Below are 26,656 nucleotides of genomic sequence, written 5' to 3'. Positions count from 1 at the left end.
TGTGAATGGGACTCAAGCACAGATTTGTAGAAATGTTCAGTGCATATCAAACATGGATCGAGAGTGTTTTGAAGGACGTGTGTATCCTGCGTACTGACTTTTCAGCTTGTTCACAGCAAGTCTTCCGAAAGTGTTAGACGTCCGCTTGTTCTCTCCTCAGTCATCAACGGGTTCTTGTATGCAGATGGTCTGAACATTTTAGATTGGACACCACTGGATCTGGAGGGGCAGCTGAACTCTTCTACTCACTACTGTCGGGGAAACAAATTGATGGCTACGAGTTGATTGTGGTGGATCTTACAGGATCTTAGATATGTAATTTAATCTACTTAGTCGCAGAGATGTACTGGTGTTTGATAGCTTGATATGGTTCAATAGAGCTTCAGGAAATACCCTTGTTTCCACTGAAGTAGAAATATGAGGACACCCTCATTCTTTGATGGCTCTCCAGTGTAAACCCTTGACTGGACCTTTAAATATTTTGTAGAGAGAAATGTTGGAGAACTTAGAACTACATTATTGCTTCCACAGTAGTTTGTGCCCCATGCACGGAATGGGTTCTCTGCTTGTTAGCTGCATTTGCTGAGCTGACTAATATGAATTATTGTAAAGTGAACAAAACTGGTGTATAAGTTTCAGGAAGTAAAATTGAAGTAATTTGGAAAGATGGCTGTAGTTTGAACGCTTATACAGTGCCTAACTTAATCTTGAACAGAGCGACGAAGAGTATGGGACTATCGCTCTTTAAAGAAGTGGATACGGCATATTCATGCATATCTGTTCTATCTCTGATTTTGTAAAATGATTTTGTATCCTATTGAGACTGAGGGTATTAATCATATCCTTACGGAATCTGCCTGATGCGTGGGGCAATCTGCATGATGATGAAAAGCCACATCAACGTGACATAGATGAGATAGAAAAATTGACGTGTGTTTATTGATGTTCTCATTGCTCACTGCTGCAAGGAGGGTGTATTTGTGTCTGTTCTTCCTGAAGCAGCATTTCCATGCTGTGGATAATGGTTTGTAGTTTGTACAAAACATTGAAACTATTGAAGTATCAATTGCTTTAGTTAGAGTCATGAAGATACTGATGGAGTGAAAAGCTAGGAAGCATTAAATCTTCAACTGCTTTATTTTACATGGAAGTGGATAAACCTCTCTAGAGAAGTATCCAGTGTCAATTTGTAATTGATGCCTGTTATCCAGGTATAAGGAAGAAGAATGCATGGACTGTAAGTATTGTGTAACAGTGAGTGTCTGACAGTGTTCGGGGGGGGGGGGGGCATTTGGCAGACTGGGTAATTGAACCCCGACGACTGAGGTGATTTGCTGCTGATGTCCTGTGGCCTGTCCAATTATGGCTTAGCAAAGAGGGCCAAGTCCAGCCCTTTGCGCACTTGAGCCTCAGGCTAGCGTGAAGGCAAAGGTTCCTCGGGTGGGAGTGTGGGAGACAAACAGTCACCCTACAGACATAATAACATAATGCCCAAACCAGTGATTATTTTTTATGTAAAAAGAAAGTTCATTAATCACACATCAGAACTAGTGCTGCACAGTTCAGATGAAATAGCAATTACATACAGGGTTGTAAATCTGATGCCAATCTCCAGTAAGCGTTACACCCCACTTTACCATACTCCCTTGTGCTGTCTATTCAAATGGTCATAGTCCCTAGTATACCGCCGGTAGAGACATGAATTGGGCATAGGTTACTTTATTTTTACCCCCACTGGTTGAATACACAACTCAATTTTGTAGTTCTCAGCCTAAGTTTTAGCTGGGGCAAAGAGTCTCAACTCCTCACACCAGTTTCCTCGGTGCACTCACTCATTCTGTTTCCAGACTAAGCCCAGATTTCACCTGCCCTCTGGTGTTGCAGATCGTGTTGTGGGGTATGCGCCTCCCATCTCCCTGCCCTTCAAAGCAGCAGCACTTCGCTACAGGGACCTCAGCAGCTTCTTCCTTTTGGAACACGTATGCGAACAGCATGGCAAATCGGATGCCATAGCATGACATCTTCAGAAGTTGTTGCTCTCCATGGCCGAATAAAGATGGGTACCCAGGAGAGTTATTTCCAGCCTTCGGGCCAATTAGCCAGCTGTAGTATGTTTTTGGCTGTTGTAGTCTCCCAAGGCTATCTGGCTCCCAATTCAGCAGTGACGTGACTGCTCATATCCCATGTGGGCACTCGCAGCACCAGCTTGCAGTCCAAACATGCCTGCCAACTGACTCTATAGTACTTTGTGCTTTAAATTCTTCTGGAGACCCCTTTCAGCACTGAATGCACCTGGCTTGGCTCTGCCTGGGTGTTCTGGATGCCAGGAACACGAGGAGCATGCTCACTTCTGAGAGACTGGCTGTCGGGCAGACACCACGCCAGGTGACATATCAGACCTCTTTGGAGCACCCCGTTCCTTGCCCAGGAACAATTTGGAACTTGAACAAGTGGGGTAGTTTGGATCTCACTTTTCAATCAATCAATCAGGCGTTTATAAAGCGCAGCTACTCACCAGAAGGGTCTCATGGCGCTAGGGGGTGCGCAGCTTCTGGATGTTCACTGGGATTCATCGAAAAAACTGGTTTTGAGGTACTTTTATATACATTTCTATACATTGTCCACACAGAGAATGTGGAGCCACTAGCTAAAGTTTCAGGGCCGGTTTGCGGTGTTTTCCTTTCAGATGTCATTTTCGATCTGTTCTCTACAGACACAGCCTTTGCGCAAAGTGATATTTCTCACAACAGGTATCAATGGGGCTATCTCCAAGCAGGAGTGTTAAAACATGGGCACAGTGAAGTGAGAGTTCTCAGCACCTGGCTGCCATCACCTTCTTAAAGCAGTAATCTGACACAGGCAAAAGGGCAGGCACTGCCTTGAAACCTCCTCACCTTGTACAACAGAAAAAAAGTCTCCCCCCTTACCATGACCATCTACCAAATAGCAGAGCCCAGGGATAACTAATTAGCCTTTTGCTAAAAAAAGGACTCCTGGACTTTTTAAGGGACCCTCCTCACTTCAGTGCCTTTGTCTCAACACTCCTGCCACAGAAATGCGGACAGTACACTTCAACTTTCTTGGGGGAATCTGCTCTCATCATCCATCTTATGCTAAGCTTAACCAGGGGCATCCAAAATGGATCACACTTGTCCCAGTGTAGAGAGAGAGAGAGACACCCCACACACCACACACCCTCCCAAATTGTGTGTCACGAACAGATTCTTGGGGGGGCGTGAAAGTCTAAGCATTAAATAAAGCTGCCAAAGACCGAGGTCAAATGGGGATGGGTGTTCACACGACAATTTTCTTGCGGTACGTAGAGTGTGGACGGAAAGACTGTCGGATGTCAGCAACAAACAGCAAACTGTAAATTAACTGTAGACATTGAGCTGTTGGAAAAGCAAAAATGAAGCACAATTTTTGTAATTATGAAGTGTGATAGAAGCAACAATTTTAAAAAGATCAAAACAAATCAAGACACGTTGCTTGGTGATGCGCAAATTATAAATATTCACTAAAACCCGATTTCCACACACAATCATTTGTGTTCAGTACAGTTTTATCAGTGGAACTGTACGTCTGAACAACTTTTATGGCCTTTTCAATGGAAAATGTGCTGCCTGTAAATGAGTGTGCTGCTGCGCAATGCTTTACTTACTTTAAAACACTGCCCACCTCAACGCCATTAAAGCTAGATGGGTCGTGAAAATGTGGTGTTCTGAAAAATAGTTTGCGGTTCTAAAAAGTCTGAGGACTGACTGTCCTCAAGCCCGGACTGGCAGGCCCGGACTGGCCGTTGCGGGCACCGGGCAATTCCCCGGTCGGCCGCTTGGGTGGGGGCCGTTTTTGGCCCCCTGGGGGCCGTTTTTGTGACGGGCCGTTTTTGCAGCAAAGCTGCAAAATCGGCCCTGTAACAAATTCGGCGGAAAAGCGGCCCTGGTAAAGAGCTTGGTGGCATCCCCCCTCTCCCCCAGGGGGAGGAGGGGGGCCGGCCGAGCACTTTGCCAGGGCTGGTTTTGGTTCCCAGTCCGGCCCTGCGGACTGGCCGTTGCGGGCACCGGGCAATCCCCCGATCGGCCGCATGGGTGGGGGCCGGTTTTAGGCCCCAGTGGGCCGGTTTTGTTACAGGGCCGTTTTACAGCCCTGTTACAAAATCGGCCAAAAACCGGCCCTAGCAAAGAGTGCGGTCGCACCCCCAACCCCCCGGGGGGAGGTGGGGCCGGCCGAGCACTTTGCCAGGGCCGGTTTCGGTTCCTAGTCCGGCCCTGACTGTCCTACACACATACTGCACATACACACACAGTAGACATGTAAACTGGATGTCTGAGACAAGGATTGAGTTTCACATTACAGCTGAACTTGAGATGAGTGGGATCAGTAGACCACCCTCACACTGGCATAGGAAAAAGGTATGGTCTCAGCATAGATTGAAATTTTACCACCACCACCCATTGTGATACATCCAGTGCATGCGCTTTTCTTGGATGTTCTTGTTTGAATGTGAATGTGTGTACTGGCATGGGTATGAGTTTGGTCTGATTGGAAGAGTGAGTGAATTGTGTGCCAATTTTTTATGCCTTTTTTTTGTCCTAAGGCTGTTGTCACAATACTTTTTGTACATGTTTTCTATGAATACTTTAAACAAAATTATGATAAAGAAATGTATTGTGTATTAATTAATCTTCTTGAACTGATATATTTTTCTACGTCAATAAAAAGAAATATTTGATATTATTCGGCTGGTGCTTTTTCGGCTTTTCCTGTAGAGTTGGGAATCTTCCCCTTTACCTTTGGGAACTCCCCTTCCATGTTTTTTTCACATACATCCAGTGCATGGACAATAGCCCACTACTGACTATGAAGACCAGCTTGATGGGCTACTCCGGATCACAGGGCAGGTACCTGGCCTTGCACCGTCGTGCGTTCTAGTTTAGCGTGTCACCAGGGCCAAAATAAATATCAGGATACGGGTTTCACGTGCAGTTGGCACGCAGGGCAAAGGTACACGCCCCTCTACCATGCAATGGACTTTCCTTTCACAACACTGAGCATGTGAAAATATCATGTTACATATCATGTAAATGGATATTTCTGGACCCAAATAAACGTAGTAGTATTAGTGTGAAAGCAATTGTTATGAATAATGGTAAATGAAACGCAACTAAAAGAAAGAAAATAATTATATGCGGACTATGTCCTCCTAAATGTGGCAGACCCAAATCAGACAGTTTCCAGAATGCTTCAAATATGTATTTGCTCAGAGCCTTATACATGGATGCTGCTCAAAAGTGCGATTGTAGGGAAAATAAGCGCTTAAATAAATATCAGGTGGTGGGAGATGCAATTTTGTATAGATACCTGACGCCGGCATTCAGACTCAGACTATTGTAATAGGTGAGGGTTGTTTTCAAAGGGAACGAAGGAATAGTTCTGATGTTGGATTAGAATGTATTAGATCAGTTAGTGGAAGCCATCAACCAATTGATGACATTTGGTGAATTTGGAAGCCTTGCTAGTATCACATTCTACTGACCACTACCAGCTTGAGAAAACTGAGGAGGAGGAGCTGATCCTATGACCCCCCACATTCAGGTCCCTGCATCCATGTAGGTGAATCGGTGTCCAGGTGTTGACGTATTAAGATATAGACATTGGCCAAGGAGAGACAGGAGCACCCCTACTGCACAGCCTCAAGTGTAGGACCAATCCTTAAGGTTCTGCGTGATGTTAAAGAAGCCCAGCCGAGACTGGAGCTGGTCCAATAACTCCCCAATATCTCGTTTTGTTTTTCCGTGCAGGGTAATCCATGCCTGAAGCTAGACGTATCAGTATGTATGACATTACAACGCATGCCTTTACGACGCAAGTTTTACAACGCAAGTCGTTACAATGACTTGCGTTGGGGGGGCGCTGGATAGTGAATAGTTTAATTTACTATTCCAACTCCAGTCCCCGTAGATAGTAGGGAAGGTGTTGGAAACTATGCCCTATCCTAGAGCGCCCCCCAGTGCAATTTGTTGTAAAAGTTGCGTTGTAATAGTTGCGTCGTAAAGGTACTTCGTTGTAACAGTTGCGTTGTAAAGGATGTTCCCCAGTATGTACATTGGCCAAGGCAAGGGGAGATATGATTGACCTGGCTGCAGCGCCTCGTGAGGCATTAGGTGGCTAGCTGAAACCAATGCCTGAGATTCTGTGTGATGTTGAAGAAGCCCGGGCTGGATTCCAGTACTTTAGGCTAGCACAGGACGAACAACTGCGGTTCCACCAGTCCCCTTGCGTCCACATCTGCATTAAGTTGTGACGTGTAAATGTAAGGGTTAATGCTAATATCTGGAAGTAGCCCTACGGCACAGGATAGCGTGAACAGTGATTTCTGGAAATGAGGAGATTTAACTTTTTGACCTGTGTTTGTGTGTGATGCTTCACATTTCTATATATTACAAATTACATGTATGCTTCTCTGGCGAAGGCTTGCTGGAGAGCTATTGTGTAATCCCTCGTTGTTCTTGCCTGTGCTGTTGGCTGACAGCCTTTTGGCAGCAGTCTGGAGATGTGAAGAACAATGCATCCTTTTAACAGTAACCGAGAGTGTAAACAGGCAAACCACTAGAAATCTGTGCATTCATGACCTTGGAGTCACAAAAATGGATGCCAAGTGCCTGGCCTTCACACTGGGAGGTTAGACACCACTCAGTATGTAGCAGCGCTGTTGCTGTTAATGCTGGAGTGGTTTAAACTGTTATGCTGGCTTGTTTTGTTATGTTTTTGTTCCACAGCCACATTTGCATTGGTTGCCTTGCTGAACATTCTTGCCGTTCCCATTCGGCAACAATATTCAGACATGTAACATTTTTTTTGAAGTTTGTTTAGAACAAGTTTTATGACGTAGCTGAAATTTTCAAACAAACAAAAACATCAATATGTCTGAAACGTTTTAAAATAAAGAAAATGCGTAGACAGCCTGATGGGTGGAGAAATGTACATGGAACTTGGAGTCACTTATCATTCTACCTTTTTGGAGTATGGCTGTATGGTTTAATTTTGAAAACCACGCAACATGCCAATTAAGGACTGCCTTGGGACATAGGGGTTTACCAGTAAGAGTCAGTCAACGAATTAGTTCATAAGGAAACAGTGTCACAGATAAAACGTGAATTGCTGTAGACATTTGTGGAAAAGAAAAAGAAATAATAAAAAACATTAGAAAAATAGGAAAATAAAAATGTTAAACAATGATCGCTCAGGTAGGATTGGCTTCATATGAGAACCCACACCATCTGGGTTGTCATTGGATGAAAGTGATGTGTAGGTGGATTCAAGTCTCTTTTTTCTTTACACAGTTTTTTATTGACTTTCAGTTGACAGATGCATATACATATTCAGTAAGATATTTAGCACATGACATAGCAGCGTCCCAATGCAGTAGTACATAAGGGTATATCTGGCACTGTGCACACAGAGCCATCGGAGCAATAAGTGAAACTCAGGTTTTCTCTTTAATTGAACCACATATTCTAAAAAAACTTAACAAAAAGCAAAACGAATTAAAAAGAGGAAAAAATCCACGCAACAAGCCCCCCCCCCTTCCCTGGTCCATAGGTCCACACAATACAGTAGGGTTTAGGAAAAAAGTTGTGTTCACGTCTCAATTGTAAACAAAGGAAGCAGACTCCAGCTGGTGGAGTAAGCAATAACATACATCCCTGGGCATCAACAATAAATTATAACAGATTTTTACTCAGTTCCAAGCGAATCAGCCATAGGGGAAGGGGGGGGTTGCGGGTGATGTGGGCACAGTTGGCGACACGGGGGTCTGAGTGAATCAAGGGCTTTAAGTGTCTCTAACATTTCATCCCAATGCATAGAAATGGGGGTTTTGCGGTGGCCTGGGTAGGTGGATTAAAGTCTCTTAATCACCAATCCGGTCCTGGACTCTAGAATGTATCACCTGTCCGCTTAGCGTTAATGGTTGAGGAAACATGTCATACAGCATAGACAATAGGGAAATAAAAGTGAGGGAACAAAGAAGAGGTTGACAACCCAGACATAGTTAGCCCCTTCGCTGCGGGGGTCATTTTCCCGCTGTGTTGGGGGGAGGGGGCGCGCACAGCGCCCGCATGCTCATGACGAGCTGAGCTCGTCATGAGGCACGGCGCTCCTGTGCTCATGACGAGTTCAGCTCGTCACAGGTGCATTACCTGCCGTGGAACGCTCAGCACAGCAGAGGAATTATCCCTGCATGCGAGCGTTCCACGGCTCATGACGAGCTGAGCTCGTCATGAGCACCGGAGTGCCGTGGCTCATGACGAGCTCAGCTCGTCATGAGCATGGAAGAGGTTAAAGAGCTGCAACAAGTGGGATGCAGGTGTCCAGCACCACTCCATATTTTTCGTGCAACTCCTTGGTTCATTTTAATGTAAACTTTCGAGCCCTCATTATTATGAATAAATAACACCCAAAGGTTAAGCAAAATTCAGATTCTGGGCACAACAGCAAGGTCCGGTTGCTTCCCTTCAATGCACTTGATGATGTTTGGATCTCAACAACAGATTTGAAAGTTATGGCAGAGTTGGAAAATTTAGCAAGCAAAAAACAGCTCCACAGCAGAGAAAATAATTGTGCTCTAAGGGGCACTATCATCAATTTTCTCCAGACTTGGCACTCTATTTAGGAGATCAAATATCTCAAGATTTGTTGCCACAATACCACCATACATGCATTGTTCTCTTTGTGCTTACATCAACCACCGGCCATCACACGCTTTTCAAAACCTGGCAATCACCCATTCTGGCTCCATGTTCAATCAGGAGGTCTCTGGTCACAGGGAGCTATTTAAAAAACCCATGACTTTAACACACGATCATGGTTAAAACTGATCAACCCCGATACGAGCTGCATGCACACACAAAACCCACCTGCAACTCAAGGGTACATGTATGTATCTAAACTCATGCACACATAATACCCTACTCCAACTCAAGGGTACGTGTATGCACCTAAACTCATGCTCGCACAATACCCACCTCCAACTCAAGAGTAGGTGTATGTATCTAAACTCATGCACGCACAATACCCACCTCTAACTCAAGGGTACGTGTATGCATCTAAACCCATGAACGCACAATACCCACCTCCAACTCAAGGGTACGTGTATGCATCTAAACCCATGCACGCACAATACCCACCTCCAACTCAAGGGTACGTGCATACATCTAAACCCATGCACGCGCAATACCCATCTCCAACTCAAGGGTACGTGTATGCATCTAAACTCATGCACACACAATACCCACCTCCAACTCAAGGGTACGTGTATGCATCTAAACTCATGCACACACAATACCCACCTCAAACTCAAGGGTACGTGTATACATCTAAACTCATGCACACACAATACCCACCTCCAACTCAAGGGTACGTGTATGCATCTAAACCCATGCACGCACAATGCCCACCTCCAACTCAAGGGTACGTGTATACATCTAAACTCATGCACACACAATACCCACCTCCAACTCAAGGGTACGTGTATGCATCTAAACCCATGCACGCACAATGCCCACCTCCAACTCAAGGGTACGTGTATGCATCTAAACCCATGCACGCACAATGCCCACCTCCAACTCAAGAGTAGGTGTATGTATCTAAACTCATGCACGCACAATACCCACCTCCAACTCAAGGGTATGTGTATGCATCTAAACTCATGCACGCACAATACCCACCTCCAACTCAAGGGTATGTGTATGCATCTAAACTCATGCACACACAATACCCACCTCCAACTCAAGGGTACGTGTATGCATCTAAACCCATGCACGCACAATGCCCACCTCCAACTCAAGAGTAGGTGTATGTATCTAAACTCATGCACGCACAATACCCACCTCCAACTCAAGGGTATGTGTATGCATCTAAACTCATGCACGCACAATACCCACCTCCAACTCAAGGGTACGTGTATACATCTAAACTCATGCACACACAATACCCACCTCCAACTCAAGGGTACGTGTATGCATCTAAACCCATGCACACACAATGCCCACCTCCAACTCAAGGGTACGTGTATGCATCTAAACCCATGCTCGCACAATACCCACCTCCAACTCAAGAGTAGGTGTATGTATCTAAACTCATGCACGCACAATACCCACCTCCAACTCAAGGGTACGTGTATACATCTAAACTCATGCACACACAATACCCACCTCCAACTCAAGGGTACGTGTATACATCTAAACTCATGCACACACAATACCCACCTCCAACTCAAGGGTACGTGTATGCATCTAAACCCATGCACGCACAATACCCACCTCCAACTCAAGGGTACGTGTATGCATCTAAACCCATGCACGCACAATGCCCACCTCCAACTCAAGAGTAGGTGTATGTATCTAAACTCATGCACGCACAATACCCACCTCCAACTCAAGGGTATGTGTATGCATCTAAACTCATGCACGCACAATACCCACCTCCAACTCAAGGGTACGTGTATACATCTAAACTCATGCACACACAATACCCACCTCCAACTCAAGGGTACGTGTATGCATCTAAACCCATGCACACACAATGCCCACCTCCAACTCAAGGGTACGTGTATGCATCTAAACCCATGCTCGCACAATACCCACCTCCAACTCAAGAGTAGGTGTATGTATCTAAACTCATGCACGCACAATACCCACCTCCAACTCAAGGGTACGTGTATACATCTAAACTCATGCACACACAATACCCACCTCCAACTCAAGGGTACGTGTATGCATCTAAACCCATGCACGCACAATGCCCACCTCCAACTCAAGGGTACGTGTATGCATCTAAACCCATGCACGCACAATGCCCACCTCCAACTCAAGAGTAGGTGTATGTATCTAAACTCATGCACGCACAATACCCACCTCCAACTCAAGGGTATGTGTATGCATCTAAACTCATGCACGCACAATACCCACCTCCAACTCAAGGGTACGTGTATACATCTAAACTCATGCACACACAATACCCACCTCCAACTCAAGGGTACGTGTATGCATCTAAACCCATGCACGCACAATGCCCACCTCCAACTCAAGGGTACGTGTATGCATCTAAACCCATGCACGCACAATGCCCACCTCCAACTCAAGGGTACGTGTATGCATCTAAACTCATGCTCGCACAATACCCACCTCCAACTCAAGAGTAGGTGTATGCATCTAAACCCATGCACGCACAATACCCACCTCCAACTCAAGGGTATGTGTATGCATCTAAACTCATGCACGCACAATACCCACCTCCAACTCAAGGGTATGTGTATGCATCTAAACCCATGCACGCACAATGCCCACCTCCAACTCAAGGGTACGTGTATGCATCTAAACCCATGCACGCACAATACCCACCTCCAACTCAAGGGTACGTGTATACATCTAAACTCATGCACACACAATACCCACCTCCAACTCAAGGGTACGTGTATGCATCTAAACCCATGCACGCACAATGCCCACCTCCAACTCAAGGGTACGTGTATGCATCTAAACCCATGCACGCACAATGCCCACCTCCAACTCAAGGGTACGTGTATGCATCTAAACTCATGCTCGCACAATACCCACCTCCAACTCAAGAGTAGGTGTATCTATCTAAACCCATGCACGCTCAATGCCCACCTCCAACTCAAGGGTACGTGTATGCATCTAAACCCATGCACACACAATACCCGCCTCCAACTTAAGGGTACGTGTATGCATCTAAACTCATGCACACACAATACCCACCTCAAACTCAAGGGTATGTATAAGCATCTAAACTCATGCACACACAATACCCACCTCCAACTCAAGGGTACGTGTATGTTTCTAAACTCCAGAAAGAACTAAGTAGATTGTAGGAAGATACAGCAATTAAGATTTACAGTTAAAGGCTCTTGGGATCCTGCTGTGGGTAAGTGTACCTTTCTCTCCTCGAGTTCTGCCCAAGATCAGAATGAATGAATGAATCACTAGGGGGGAAAAGCCTCAAACTACAAACTGAGAAGGCAAAATCCATGTTCAGACCTCAGCTCGTCCGGTGGAAACGTTTCCCCTTGGTCAGGCAGTATACTTCCTTCACCAACATAAACCAGAATGTCTTTTGAATCTAATGCTAAACTGAGAGGAACCTCACGGAGCCATGAACCGGAAGATGAATTCCTGTAATTCCGAGAAAAGGGGCCTGTGAAGTGAATTGTCAATAAATGAAGGGCTCTGTGTGTTTTATCACAACAGAAGAATCAAAACAGTTTCATACAGTAAGTGAAACCAGGCATCAAGGGAAATGGGGATACAAATAAACAAGCACACATTTACAAAAACCGAATACAAGACAAGTATGGAAAGAAAATGAAGAAAAAAATAAGAAAGTGCACGAACAAGACCAGGATGAATAAAAGAAAAGTTGTGAATAAAGAAAGAACAAGTGAGAATTACGGAAAAAGTTGAAAATAATAAAGTAGATCTAACAGAGACATGATAAACTATTTTGAGAGATGAGAATCCGGAGTTGATGATGAAAATAAGAAATGAAATAAATAAAGGAAGTGATCGCTCAGACACATTATACACGATACAGAGATTAACTTCCGGTCCATAAAAAATGTGTAAGCTGCAGATGCCGAATCCTACAGGTGTACATTTTGACGGAACGAGCTCGCTTGGTGGTGCCAGCGTGGTTGCAGTGACTTCCATAGCTTCAGTGCCAGGAGCGTCTGGGCACATCTGTGGATCGTTTTTCCGGCAGTCTGCGCTTGAATTCACGTGAACTGGCCAACTTTAGAAGTCACGCAACCCCGTCTGATACAAAACACATGCCGCCGAGGCGGAGGGGAAGGCCGGCCTTCGAGGGCTGCACTCCGAGCCTAGCTCAGACAACACGACGACGTGAAAAAACACAGCCTCTCCCCCCTCACAGGCGCTGCCAACAAAGGGCTGTCTGTTTTCCGCATTTCCGAGAAACCTTCCCCTAGGCTAGCAAAAATGATGCCTTTCAGTTGTAGTGAAATTTCCTCCGCAAAAACTGTGAAGAACTTTTTTTCCCCAGCTCGGTCAAACTCCCATGCACTATGGATGGCAAGGTGGACCGTTCCCTTTGCAGCACCACCACTTGGAAACCGTCACAGTGAGGAGGGGGATGGTGAGAGGGAAGAGAACCGAAATGATGACGAGGCACGAAACACAATTTAAAATAAAAAGGATGTGGGCAAAGAAAAAAGAAGTGGCAAGCAGAATGATTTCTTGAAAAAGGCAAACATCCCAGTATAAAAATCTGGTGCTGGGATGTAAAAAGACACATTCAAAAGCTCTAACATTTCCTAAACAAGTAGATGTGGTGAGTCATTTAAGTTTCTAGTCCACATAATTTTTTTTTGCATTTCTTAAATAATTTTCAATAAGTTTAAAAAGAGCCAGTCTTTTTTCTCTGTCTACTGCAATGCAGACAGGAAGTATAATATATTGGAGCAGAGAGGAAGAAAAGGAGAGACAGGATATATAACTAGCATTTGCAATGCAATACGTATTGTATTGCAAATGGTAGGCATCTCGGACAACAGGGAGGGCGGGCAGGCGGGGGTGAAGACACGGAAAACGGGAGGGAGGGCGGGGGGGAGAAGGCATGGACAACATAGGGCGAGACGGCACAGACAACATAGGGCGAGACGGCACAGACAACGGGCGGGCGGGGGTTAGAAGGCACAGATAACAGGAGGACAGGCATGGGGGGGTAAGGCACGGGCAGCGGGGGAGGGTGGGGGGATGGAAGGCACCAAAGCATGTCGTGCCTGCAGTAGGAGAACCTTTTTAACCACTTCCAAGCTCATGACGAGCTGGCTCATGACGAGCTCAGCTCGTCATGCAGTACACTGCTTGTGTGCTCATGACGAGCTGAGCTCGTCATGAACAATGGGAATCTAGGATCTGCAGCACAGAGGGGGAATTGCTGTAGCATTCATGTGGTTAAAGAAAATAGTGCTCACCGTCTAAATAGCACGTACCGTGTAACAACCGAAGTAAAGGGGCCAGTCGCCATAAGAGGTGACAAATGAAGAGGAGGCGGTGCTAAGAGAGACTAACAAGCTTATTGGCGAATCAGAAACCAGCATTAAGGACGGACAATGACACAGGCCAATGGCAAATATGGGGGGGGGGGGGAGAGTGGGCGAGGCTTCTATTCCTTACTCCTGTACAATAAGTCTTGCAGAGCAGCGCATGCGGGCTGGCTCTAGATTCGACCTAAAAAGTGCAAGTTTAGACAGAAACTTTTGAAACGGCTCAGCATGTGAATTTGGGGTGTAATAGGAGCATTTTGCAAACAACATTAATAAAGTGAGAGAGGACAAGGGGCTACACAGCAGACTTGGAAGGGGAGTGAGAAAGAGTGCCCACCCCACCTACAGGCCAACAAGCTAACTATTGGGAGAGAAGGAAGACAACTGGAGATGCAGAGAGAAGAGATGTTGAAAAGGACCGCTGGAATATGGGGAGGGGAAATGGGGGGGGAAGTATGGCGTGGGTTGACCTTGTTTCAATATTTTAAAAAAAAGTGTGGAGTAGAGATATTAAAAAAAGAGCATAAGGGAATTAAAAAATGCACTCGAAAAACATTTACTCAGAACATAATTCACTGTTTAGGAATAATCTGCCTGGAGGATGCCATGCATATTGAAAATGTTCAGTATTCCGTTTCAGGCAAAAATTCCACAAGCAACGTTTCCTCTAAACTTTTTTTTGTCCGCAACACACAATCATTATAATTAGGATTCTTCTGATACTGGAACATAATTAGGTAGTTTGTCAGAATACAGCTTTTCTCCAACCAACAAGACCCCATGCCAGTGGTAAAAATTAAATTGTTATCGCACTTCCACACCAAGTGAAAACAATTACAGAATTTCTCATATTAAATGTTTATGATAGGAGTTGTGTTACCCCACATAGCACTATGATACAAAGAGGGTTAGTTACGTGTTTATCCAACAGAAATATTACATTCCACAGAAGCACTCTCAGAAGTTAACGTTTAAACAATTAGCAAAATATTGATCAGTTGGATTTTGCATTTATTTCTTGGCATAAGTAGCTGTTAATTTACGTTATTGGTATCGCTAACAGCCCACAAAATGTTTACAACAGCATGATAATCTAGTGCATGGTTATAGCCAGAATGTGAGGTGCAGGCACTTGAAATGGGTCGCAATCATGACCGTGGTTATGGGTCACTTTTTTAATGAGATCATTTAGCGTTCCAGAAGTGGCCTGCATCATTTGGTCCATGAACCTGTCCGTCTGTCCTCTTACCGGTCTCCCGAGTGACTTTTGAATGTTTGGTACGCCCTTGAATTCAATTATCATTGGAGATGCAACAACATTTTGATTTGGGTTCTGCATAATTTTTTCAGAAAATTCCGGAAAAAAAGGAAATTTAGCACATGCCTACCTATACATGACCCCTCCCCACCATGAGAAATTATATTTAGTAAGTAAATATGTGGGATGTTTTCAGGGCCGGCTTTAGCGCTGGTGGCGCCCAGTGTGACCATCACTTTTGGCGACCCAACGTCTCCCTACCACCTGCAAAAGTGCCCCTTATCTCTCCTATCATAAGATATTACTAAACACAGCACCCCTATGAGGTCACAGTGCCCCTCCACAGGTCAGCGCCAAGTGCGGCCGCACCAGTCGCACCGCCCTAAAGCCGGCCCTGGCCATATTTCATTTCCATAAGCAAAGTATGTAGGCAACAGAGGTCACACCACACCAGTGCTCATTCCCTGCATCCGGAGGGTCCGATATTATTAAAGTGAGCGCATGAACTTCCCACCCTGACTGTCCGGTCCAACTGCGGGGTTTACACAGCAGCAGCTTTTCCTGTAGCCTTCTGTGCTCATGGAACCAAAACTCATTCCATTCACCGCAGACAAAGGAAAGGCTCAGGCCGCTGCATTGCAGGATGTGGAAAGTATGGCTTATTATGTGTTTGTGACTCCTGGGCGCGAATGCTGCGCCTATTGTTAGGGGTTTCCTGCTTGATTGAAACAAACGATAGCGCGTGCAGGACAGCAGAGCGCGTGCCAGTCGCTGTACCGTCTCCACAACAAACTGGAGCTGCGTGGAAATCAGGGCTCTGTACCTCCACTGCCCATTTAAATGCTGGTCTCAAACTGTGCATCAAGAGTTCATGCTTCGTATAGACTTTTAGTACTATAAAGGACCTCCCTTCCATGGGTGTTATCTGTTTAACCTTCTAAAGTAAGAGTGTGGGTGTTTATGGGGCCAGGACATAGATGTTTGTTATGAAGGAAGACACCCTCAAGGCGCCAATAGGGAGGTTTTTCCAAATAACCTTTATTGCAGGCACAACCTGGTGTCAGTCCAATCCAAGGTGTCAGTAGCAACTGACTTTTATGGAATGCCCTCCGCCTTACAATCTAAGGCAGAACCAGGCAATAGAACTTATGCAAATATAAGAATGTACAATATCATAACAATATTTTCCCATAAAAATGTAAATATAAAGAAAGACAACCTATTTCCATTTGCTACCTGAAAGACACCGTCTGGTGGAAAGAGAATGGTTTCCAGGCCACACACGTTATTAGTCCAACTTTGGCAAAAATGTAAATAACGAAGATATTTTCCATCTTAGACAAGTCAAGCTTCGCTCTTAACGATAATTCTATATATTGTAAATATGGCACAGTATAACGCAAAATGATGCACTCACTCATCATGGTATCCTTGAAAACAAACCGTGGGTAAAGATGGCATCATGGGACAATAGAAGAAAAGTTTGAAATAGACACCTTCAGCATAGCATGGGTAGGCATTGGGAGATCCTTTATCGCCATTGTCTCCACTGCAGATGAAAGTACAGGTCAGGAAGCAAGGGGAGAAAACAATAGTAAACACAAGGAGATAATAGACGTAACGCTGAAACTTTTCAGACCCCCCCCCCCCCCCAGTCACAGATCTGGGTTGAATCCATTATCGTTTTTTAGCTCACTTCGCCACCCCAGTTCAGACACATCTATATGCAAGTCAGTCTTGACCCTGTGCCTCATGGGAACAGTCCAGCCCGAACTGCCAAGCCATGTCTTCCCTGGACCGGAAACAAGCATCCTGGGACCGGTTTCAGGCTAGCAGCCCTCATCTGCCAGGCTAGCTTGAATCCAGTGCCATACTCTTCATTCTGACCTCTTCTAATCTAGGTACATGTCAGAGAAAGCATGTTGACTACAGGAGCATGTCTTGGATTTCTGTCTGACTTCTACTCTTACAGGGACAGTCAAGAAGCAAGGCAATGGGTGTGGACTTACATCTGATCTTACTGCTAGAACCGGGAGTCAGGAAGCATGGTAGTGACTTGAAAATCATTCTTACCCATACTCATTTAAGTGGACAGAGAAGTTCAGTCTCTCGTCCATTGAATTAAGTCTAGGCCTGGAAGCATGGGTGGTGCAGGGATTGGCTTAGACGTCAAACTGACCAATATTTGTGTAGGCGGAGGTTAGGGGAGCCATAAAACAGTGTTAACGTCCCACGTTTATGTGTAAGCTGGGAAGTGGATATGGGTTCGGAGTGGCTCTGATGTCATTGTCGCCTCTATTGAGTTAAATGCACACTAAAGCCTCAATAGGGAGCATGAGGAGTTCCTCACACTGCAGTCTCTCTTTCCTGATTTAAGTCTAAGGGAGGAAGCATGGCAAAGCAGGGGAATGGCTTAGGCTTATTTTGATGCAACATAGATGCAAGGCAAGAAGCAAGGACGATGCAGGTGAATATCTGAAAGTCACCTGCACGTCTGCTGGTGCTAAGTGCAGACCAGATCACGTGGCTTTTAGTGATGAGATCGAAGACTGAAACTATAGAGCTTAAGAGGGCGGAAAGAGCCTGTGACGTGAGCAGACCACAGATGGTTGTAAAATAAACCATATTCTCCGGATTACAGTCAAACACGCGTTTCTGTTCATTGAGCATCGCTGCTTCATAGAACTCCACAAGGTTGTTTGTGTTGCATACCCTGCTAAGTAGTAGGATGTGGTAAGTCTCTTAGGTACATTTGTTTTTTTTTCATAATATTTTACAGCCCTTTATTACTTTCACTGAAACAAATCCCGCAATCTATATGTTCATATTTATTTTATGGAACACCATTGCACCTAGAATGGTGCACAGCCTCAGGCACGGCTTGCCTCTATAAGGGAGAAAAGATTCCTCCTTGTTTTGCATTTTTTATTTGGAAGATTAAAAAAACTGGTGGTTGCAGACAAAGATGTAGGTTTGGTTTGTAAAAAGAGGTTTAACATTCTAGCCAGTGATTTTCTGCCAGCACCTGCGTCTTCAAAATGGCTGCCACTCAGTGTAGCTGCAGCCCAACGCCCTGACTATCAACATGACATAAGCACCAAGCACAAGACTTTGGAATAATAAAGGGCGATGGGGGGTGATGAACAAGAAGATGATCCAGCCCCTTCCTTCACTCAGAAGTTGCAATATTGGAATATTGACAGATCACTGAAAACAATCCATTGGCTTCTGGACTGAATGTCTCTGCACATTGGATACATATTGTTCTTTTTGCAGAGAGCTGCAAGCAGTTGTTCTAGGTTGTGCTGTAATTATACTAAGGACAGAGTGTCAACACAGGGCCACTGCTTTTCAGTTCTTATAAAGTAGGCATTAACTTGCAAAACCATCCTATACTCATCAACTTGCCTAACTTGACAAAGAGTGCTTCTCCCTCCTATGACTAAAATCCATCCCTGGTGACTAAACCATACACTTTCCGCGACCCAAGTGCTTTCCTGTGGAACTAATGGTCTTCCTTTTCAGAACCCACTCTTCTGATGCAAAGGTTTCACGACTCGCTCCCTAAAAAAATCCTTCTCTCTTGACCTCACAGTCCTATCTCTGGGCCTAAGGGACCAATTATTCTGGGCTTCAGGGTAACATGCCCGCTCGAAGGAATGGCTGCGGAATTCCACCCACTGTACCACAAATTGTACCACCTAATGAACCAAATGTTATCTCTGCTAAAATACTGCCAGTATTCCTAGATAATCAGCCACAGACATGACAAGCAAGACTTTTTTCACAATAAAATACAATTTAGTATTTAAATCCATGGTTTGTTACATCACAATTATGTTTAAACTGTCTTATCCAGCAAACAAACGTATTACTCACTCCTTCACCAGTTTCCAGAACCCAGTCGGGCACCCGCAAGCCAACTGATAAGAAATCGCATGAAATTGCAACATGCATCATCCTTGTCTCAAGCCTTCCAAGCCAGAAAGTCTAAAACGCCAACTAATAGAATGATTTAACCCACCGACCCTCAAAAACAACTCAATCATGGACTAACTCCAAGGAAAAAGATGCCCCAAATTGTAGAAGGGGGAGAAAATTCATACTTGAGGATTACAAACTTAACAGAACACAAGAATCAACCTATAATGGCATCATCTTTTCAGCAAGCAAGTCCTGAACAGCCCATGTATCCAAAGCTGCTCCAATGAAGGACACATTGTCAAAGATATCCTGTATGCTTGGAACAAAATTGGAGCAAAGATGGCCTCCTACCTCTACAAGATGTATAGTGCCAACCCACTAGACAGAGCAGAGCAAGGCAGACTTTAGCAAGAGATAGTTTAACCTGCAATGCTTCTTTAAGAACAAGCTCTCCCTAGAAGCCTCCTTTAAACAAGCATTTGCAATGCAATAGGTCTCGCATGTATACGAGTTTAAGCTATTGGCATTGTAAATGACAATGCCTTCTATTTATGCTTTAAATACCAAAACATAAATAAAAGACATTCTCGTTTACAATGCCAATAGCTCAAAGTAGCGTAAATGCGAGACCTATTGTATTACAAATGCTTCTTTTCACTTCTTAGGAATGGCCCATAGCCCCACAGCCTCATGCGAGGGAGGGAGGGTGCCAATAGAGGAGGCGAGCGCAAACTTGCTGAGGGGAGGGAGTGTGCAGCGAAGAAGCCGAAACATGTTGATAGCAGCAGCTGTTCCTGGTTCAGCGGGGTGTCCCTGAAGCGGGTACTGCGCTTATTATCAAAGTTTCAAAACAAAAAAAAGAGCGCTACGCCCGGTTTAGGGACACCACGCTCAGTATTAAAGTTAAAAAAAAAGATGAAACTGAGCACGGTGTCCCTGAAGCGGGCCCCACGCTCAGTATAAAGTACAAAAATAAAAAATGCGCGCTCTATCTCTAAAGCGGGCGCCACGCTCTGAATGCAAATGCAAAAAAAAAGCAGCCAGCATTGTCTCCAGTGTCAATAAACAAAATAGTGCTCACCCACTTATAACGCAGACCGTGAAACAAGCCAAGTAAAAGGTCCAGTCATTATGGGCGGTAACAAATGCAGACAAGGAGGAACCATGGAGGGACTGACAAGCCTTTTTACGAATCAAAAGCCAGCATTTAAGAAGTACAATGACACAAGCCAATGACAAAAATGGGCGGAGAGTGGGCAGGGCTTCCACTGTATACTTAATTACAGCATGCCTCGCAGAGCGCGCAGTACATGCACGCTGCCCCTAGGCTCGACCTAAAAAGAGTGTGGCCTTACTTCTGTAATGTGGCATGCAACGGTAAGCAACATTGAACATGAAGTTTCACGGTGGGAAAGGCACCCAGGTGACCCATCCTCAGGTGCTGAACATTTCAAAGAAAACCATGAATGTGGATTGATAAAGGATACTAGAGACATGACTGAATTTATAGGACGTTCACCCACCACCATGCAAAGCTGTTTCTACATTCAGCACTTAGAGTAGTGACAAGCATATTTTACCTGGACGTTTTGTTACAGTTAGCATCTTAAGTTGTTATTCTCATCCTTAATGGAGTCTGGTATCTTTCTGTCCTGTTCGCAGGGATTCTGTCCTAAACTGGTGTTTCGGTTTATGAGTTGTAATTTGTACTTGTGTTGTATTTGTGTCTTGTCAGTGTGTGGTTGAGGCTTTTGTTGTTAAAGTGTTACAGGTCTGCTCTGTGTTCCTGTAAGACTTTGGAAAATGGCTTACCCATTGCCCATAAATTGATTTTTGAGTACCCTAACTAAAAGTGTTAGGTGATATTGGTGGTCTAGATCAGTCGCAGCCAGTGCGGGGAGGGGGGGGGGGGGGGGGGGGGGGGGGGGAATTTCGATGGAAGATGGCGAGGGGAAAATTAAATAAATAATTTTCCCTTGTCATCGTCCGTCGAAATACCCCCCACACGGCCCCACCACGCTTACCTGCACGGGCCGCGGCTGGTCTAGATATCAATTCAGAAGCCTATGAAGATATTGTCTCCAATTTTACTTGCTAGAAATGTCAAAGGACGGCTGTGAATCAAAAATACAAAAAGACAGATGTGGTTGACACCATTCTAACATTCTAGTAACTTTTTTTAGAAGTTTAAGTGAAAATGAGTTTCTCTGTGACCGCGCTCAGCTTCTGCACAGTGTTCGCTCTACTGGCCAAGAATTTGTCTGTGCTCCAGCCAGGGAGTGGTTTTAAAAAACATTTCTGCTTAAAATCTGAACACTCCCAAAGATAAGGTTTCAGACAGAAATATAAACTGTTGAACAGGATCTAGTTACTCTCTGGCTGTGGATTAACCCTCGAAGACGCGCCCCACGTGGAATCCAGGTGGCCTGAAACATCAACAGTCCTCTTGCACAACGCTTTCTTCAAGAAGTGTGTCTTTGTCATCCTAAGCCCCACTGTAAGTTCAGGATCTAGACAGCTTTGTGTTTGCAAAATCATTTTACCACACAGAGACTCATTTCCTCCGTATTACGAATGCTGGAGGCTTTTTCTCGGTGTACAAGCTGGTGCTTTGAACAGCACATCAATGTTGGTATAGTTTGTGATGGGTTTCATTTTAATTTTTTTCCTCACCAATGCTTGTATTTTATTTATAATTCACGGCCCAGAATGTTGTTCCCAGAATTAGCCAACATGCATCTTGCTGGTCTCTGCAGACAACAGTGGAAGTAAAAGAATTGACCGTGACGTAGAATGCATTTCTTCCCTATAGTTTGATGAAATCCCCAAAGTTCTGCGAAACGTGTTTCAAACATATTCGCTCTAGCTGCAATCTGGTTACAGTTCTGCCCCTTGTTAGAATTTTTCGAGGGCATTATTCTGAACCTCGATACACACAAAAAGGCCTGCGGAGATTTAGAGACCGGCAGCGGGCGACTCTCCTCGTATCAATATGGCACCACACACAAGCCACTCTGGTTCAAAATTGCAACAACGGAGTGCAGGGGAGTCCCTTTTTAAAGGACGAATTACCTCACCCACCCGAAAGTGGCATGCTTCATCATCGGGTGCCTCCTCGCTTGCGAACCTAGTCGCAGTGTAGGCTACAACGCCCTCCTTGTAAGGGAGGAGGTCAGGGATGTTTTAATGAAGTAGTTGTGAGGTATACTAAAACCTTCAGATGAGCCAGGCTTGGAGGGAGTAAGTGAGGAAGGTGTAGGTGAAGTTAAAACGAACTACCTGGTATGCTAAAGATACATTTTAATGGGACATCCTGGGGTCAGGATTAAAAAGGTGTGTGGGCCACAGCAGGAAGATTCAACTTGTCAGGGTGGCATGTGTGCGGTGCCATTAATCTGAACCACCCATTATTCTAGGGAATGTTTTTAATTTAATTTTGGGGGGCGGCAGGATGAGGGGGAGGTGTTGTAAAACCTAGACATGGTTTCTGAGGGCAGTTGTGCGCCCTGCACTGTAAATGGGGTGAGTCAGACTCTATATTGTTCAAAGCTAGTTGAGTCTTTGTGACATAGAATAGAACTATTACTGAGAATTGTTGACTTACTATCGTGCACCAGAGACCATGTGAGTCCCATTGTGGTGGCATCTATCAATCTTACGCCATAATTACCCTTTTGCCTGAGGAAAACTTAGGAACAGGCAGCTCCCATATCTAAATCGATTGCAGACACCAAGCCAGATTAGATTATTGGAAATTCCTAAGATTTGGCCCGCATTAAGTGCTCATCAACAATAATGACTGGTAGGTGCAACAGAAAATATGCTTTGCATGCTCCAATCAAAACAATGAGAAGTTGCTTGACACCCTCCTTGAGAAGAGGACATAGTTTTTTTTTCTTTCTAAGGCTGGCGTCTCCGAGAAAGTGACATAGTTGCAGGTTTAATATCTTTACTGTGCCATGTAAAGCTCTATCCAGTGAATCACCATTGAGGCTGAGACTCCATGTTCCTGGCTGAATTCTCTGCTCCAGCAGTAGTTGGCGTTAAGAAGGGCTAGAAAGATGATACAGACCAGGAGACCAGTGCCAATGTTTTATTTCATTGCAACTGAAGCCTGGAATGTTGTCCATAAGACATGAAGAACACACCCGTTCTTGATAACTTTTTAGGACTAAAATGTTATTTAGCCTCAAGAGGGATATGAATGCAAACCACATTTAGTTAAGCTCGGGGTCATTTAAAGGTGGGTGTGAGTGGGACAAACCCTAAAAACTGCAGCTGTGCCATTTGCCCACGTTGGGGTCTCCGCCACTTATAAGTGTGTGTGGAAGGTGGTGTTCCTGATGACAGAGCCACAGGTTCCTCAACCATCAGGGTCTGCCGCTTGGTGGCTCTGACACCACTTGAAATGGAGGGGCCACCGCTTAGAAGTGGGATCTGCTATGTTATTTCCTTTAACAGACCTTCCTTCTGGGACTTCATGAAACCATGGTGGTCATGGACTGAAAAACGTGTGAATGTCCTGCGTGTTCTGGAAAATAACCATCTGGACATATGGACAGTAGCCCCTGTTGAACCATTCTGTGTAGCAGTCTTAAAAGCTTTAAGCCTTAAAAATAACTTATACGCTAGCCCTCTTTTTCTTCAAATCTAACTTCAAACTGGAACAAATTGCCTTCTCTCCCACCCTATCCAGACCCATATACCGCTTTGTCCAAGCCAATCTGCGAGCAACAACTCTCATTACGTTCTTCTGGCCATCTTTGAGGTTGGGATAGATGATTCTGGTACATGCTATTTTACATTGAGGATGTTTCAGTTCTGCTGTTTCTAAGGTAATTGGGTTATGGCACCCAAACTTCAATTCCTCCTTCAATGTTCCTCAGCTCTCAGAATGTCTTCGTTTTATAAGAGAGATTTTCTGTGCATGGTTTTGAAACTATATTCGTAAGGGCTTTGCCGAGCAGAGATGGACTTACGCTACTTATGCTTTGAAGTTATTGTACTTGGGACCTCAAGTTGGTCCATTCTCCTAAGATGGAAGATTCGGTGTAGTAAGTTAAAAGGTGTGAATATCTAGAAGGTTCCAAGATAAGGAGTGATGGATTGGAATATTCCCACCAAGCGTCGGTAGCCATTTTCACAGCACCAGGATGAGCAAGATTGAACAAATACTTATATTCCATTTAACTTTAACCGTGTAACTTCAGGTAGGGAATTGGCGTGGCCTGAGGGAATCAACTGGAGTGATGCCATTCTTGTGTCTGTGTGTTGCACCTCCTCATGTGGTCCCAGTAGGGCTAGGCGAGTCTTGAAAAAACTTCGGTTGGACCGGGGAAAATTATGAATAACATTAGACATATTTTCAGAACCGAAAGCCAACTACTGATTGAGGTCATTTTGTGATGTCACAGATAGTTTGTTGACTTACTCCTTCATCTATGTATGAATGGTGCAACTTTGCTAACCCTTTTCCTTCTTTCGATGTCCTTCACTTCTCCTTGGCATTAAATGCTGCTCTTCGCCAGTCACTATTTTACTTCTGACAGAGAGCAAAGACTGGGGAGATAATATTATTCAAAATGAAACACTGAGATGGAACCGCATGCACCGGTCCTTACAAGAGACATCAACAAGTAGAGCATAATATCAGCGCAGCAATGGAGACTACTCCTGGACAGGAGAGCGGCAGATTGAATAAGAAGGAGAGGATGAAGAATAGGGAAGGTTGATGAGGTGAGAGCTGGTTTTGGCTTTGGCGGGAATAGAGAGCTACAGGCGTTTTATTTGTTATCGCTAATGGTGGAATTAGTGTGATAAACTCGTATATAGCAAGGTTAAGAATTCCAAATTGAAGTAGCAAACTCATAGAAGCACTTGCTGAATGCTTCCCATTTACTATGTATGTCCAAAAAAAAATGTTTGGTCTACTTGGGCCTGAGGGGCCAGAAGAGATTTTAAGCTTTTGTGCTACGTATGTACAGGTTTTCGTGTAGACTCCTTGAAATCAAGGCATGCTGTTCTTAATTAAATGATTGCTCGCACTAGAAGCTCAATGCATGGATTGAAGAAGTTGTAGTGATTGAATCAGCTGGATTCCATCAGTAGCCAGTCTGGCACTTACACCAACTAGGGATTTTGCAGCCCGGCTGATGGCTAGTTGGCCAAGTAGTACACAGTGCCGACTTTAGTGTCTAATGATACCATTAGATATAATAGTTCCTATTGAGGAAGGGTCAAGACTGATTTGCATATAGCTGGGTCCAAACTGAGGTGGCATGGTGTGCAAAATAACTATTGATTGGGATGCAGCCCGAGTTATGACCAGTGGCTGAGATTAATTCAAGCATCCATCACTGTTTTGTATACATATTGTTGGGCTCAGCTCCATCTCTCCTGTTGTAATTTCAGTTGGTCCTTTACTCTCAAGTATTTTCTTCTGCCTAATGAGCTCTAAACACCAGAAACAGGTTAAACATAGCAGAAAATTAACAGCGGCAATTACAAGGAAGAGCTCTGCATTGGGTCAGGAAGCTTTTACCATTTTGTCCTGCATATTATTCTTTTTTTTTTAGCTTAGTTAAGAGCAGTACAATACATCTAAATAACTCAAATGGAAGTTGGCCAACTAATAAGTGCAATTTATTTGTGTACGTTAACATACACATCATCAAAAGTAATTCCTCATTGCAATTTTTCTATCCTATAGTGATGAACCACCAGCATCAGCCTCAAATGTCCTCCAGTCCCGCTATGTCGCAACAGAACCACCCCACCCAGAATGCACAAGCAGGTCTGATGTCCCTGTCCAACGCCTTGACCAGCCAGCAACAGCAACAGCAGCAACAGAAGCTGAGGCTGCAGAGGATCCAGATGGAGCGGGAAAGAATCCGGATGCGCCAAGAAGAGCTCTAAGACAGGTACAAATCTGCAAACAATGTGGCAACACAATGGAAACTTTGACTGACGAAATGTTGCACCTAACCTTACAGCACAAACACCCCATTTGTAATGCAGAACTTCTAGAGCGCAGTTTGAAAGGGGCGTCACCTGCCTCTTTTCCAGGATATTTGTGGCTATTGGGGCCTAGAGGAGATGATAGAAGGTTCTTCCCTTCCACTCTTTTTCTGTCTGCAAAGAAGACCTATGCCCATTGTAGAGTTACTGGCTTTGGGACATAGTATGTTTTATTTAACTCCAGATACCACCTCTTCATTCTCAAAAGGAAAGTGCGAAAGTACTGCCTAGAAATCACTAATTTGTTAGTTGAGTTAACCATCTCCAGATTGGCTCTGGACATCATCACTAAGGGTGCACTTGAACCACTCAATTGCCTGAGTTGGTTACACTTTTGAAAATTATTATTTTGGGAATTACTTCAAACAGGA

The 26,656-nt window shown here is 44.6% G+C and overlaps 1 protein-coding gene across 1 annotated transcript in view; it reads left to right on the top strand.

Moving 5' to 3' along the window:
• The window catches only part of WWTR1 (WW domain containing transcription regulator 1), a 162,750-nt gene that overhangs the window by 102,457 nt on the left and 33,637 nt on the right, over positions 1-26,656 (top strand). Inside the window, 1 exon segment of the mRNA XM_078668026.1 lies at positions 25,978-26,207. Coding sequence (XP_078524152.1) covers positions 25,978-26,207 — 230 coding nt within the window.

The sequence above is a fragment of the Lissotriton helveticus genome, chromosome 11 (genome assembly GCF_964261635.1).
Source record: "Lissotriton helveticus chromosome 11, aLisHel1.1, whole genome shotgun sequence".
Classification (NCBI taxonomy): Eukaryota; Metazoa; Chordata; class Amphibia; order Caudata; family Salamandridae; genus Lissotriton; species Lissotriton helveticus.
This window is presented reverse-complemented; position numbering and strand designations above follow the sequence as displayed.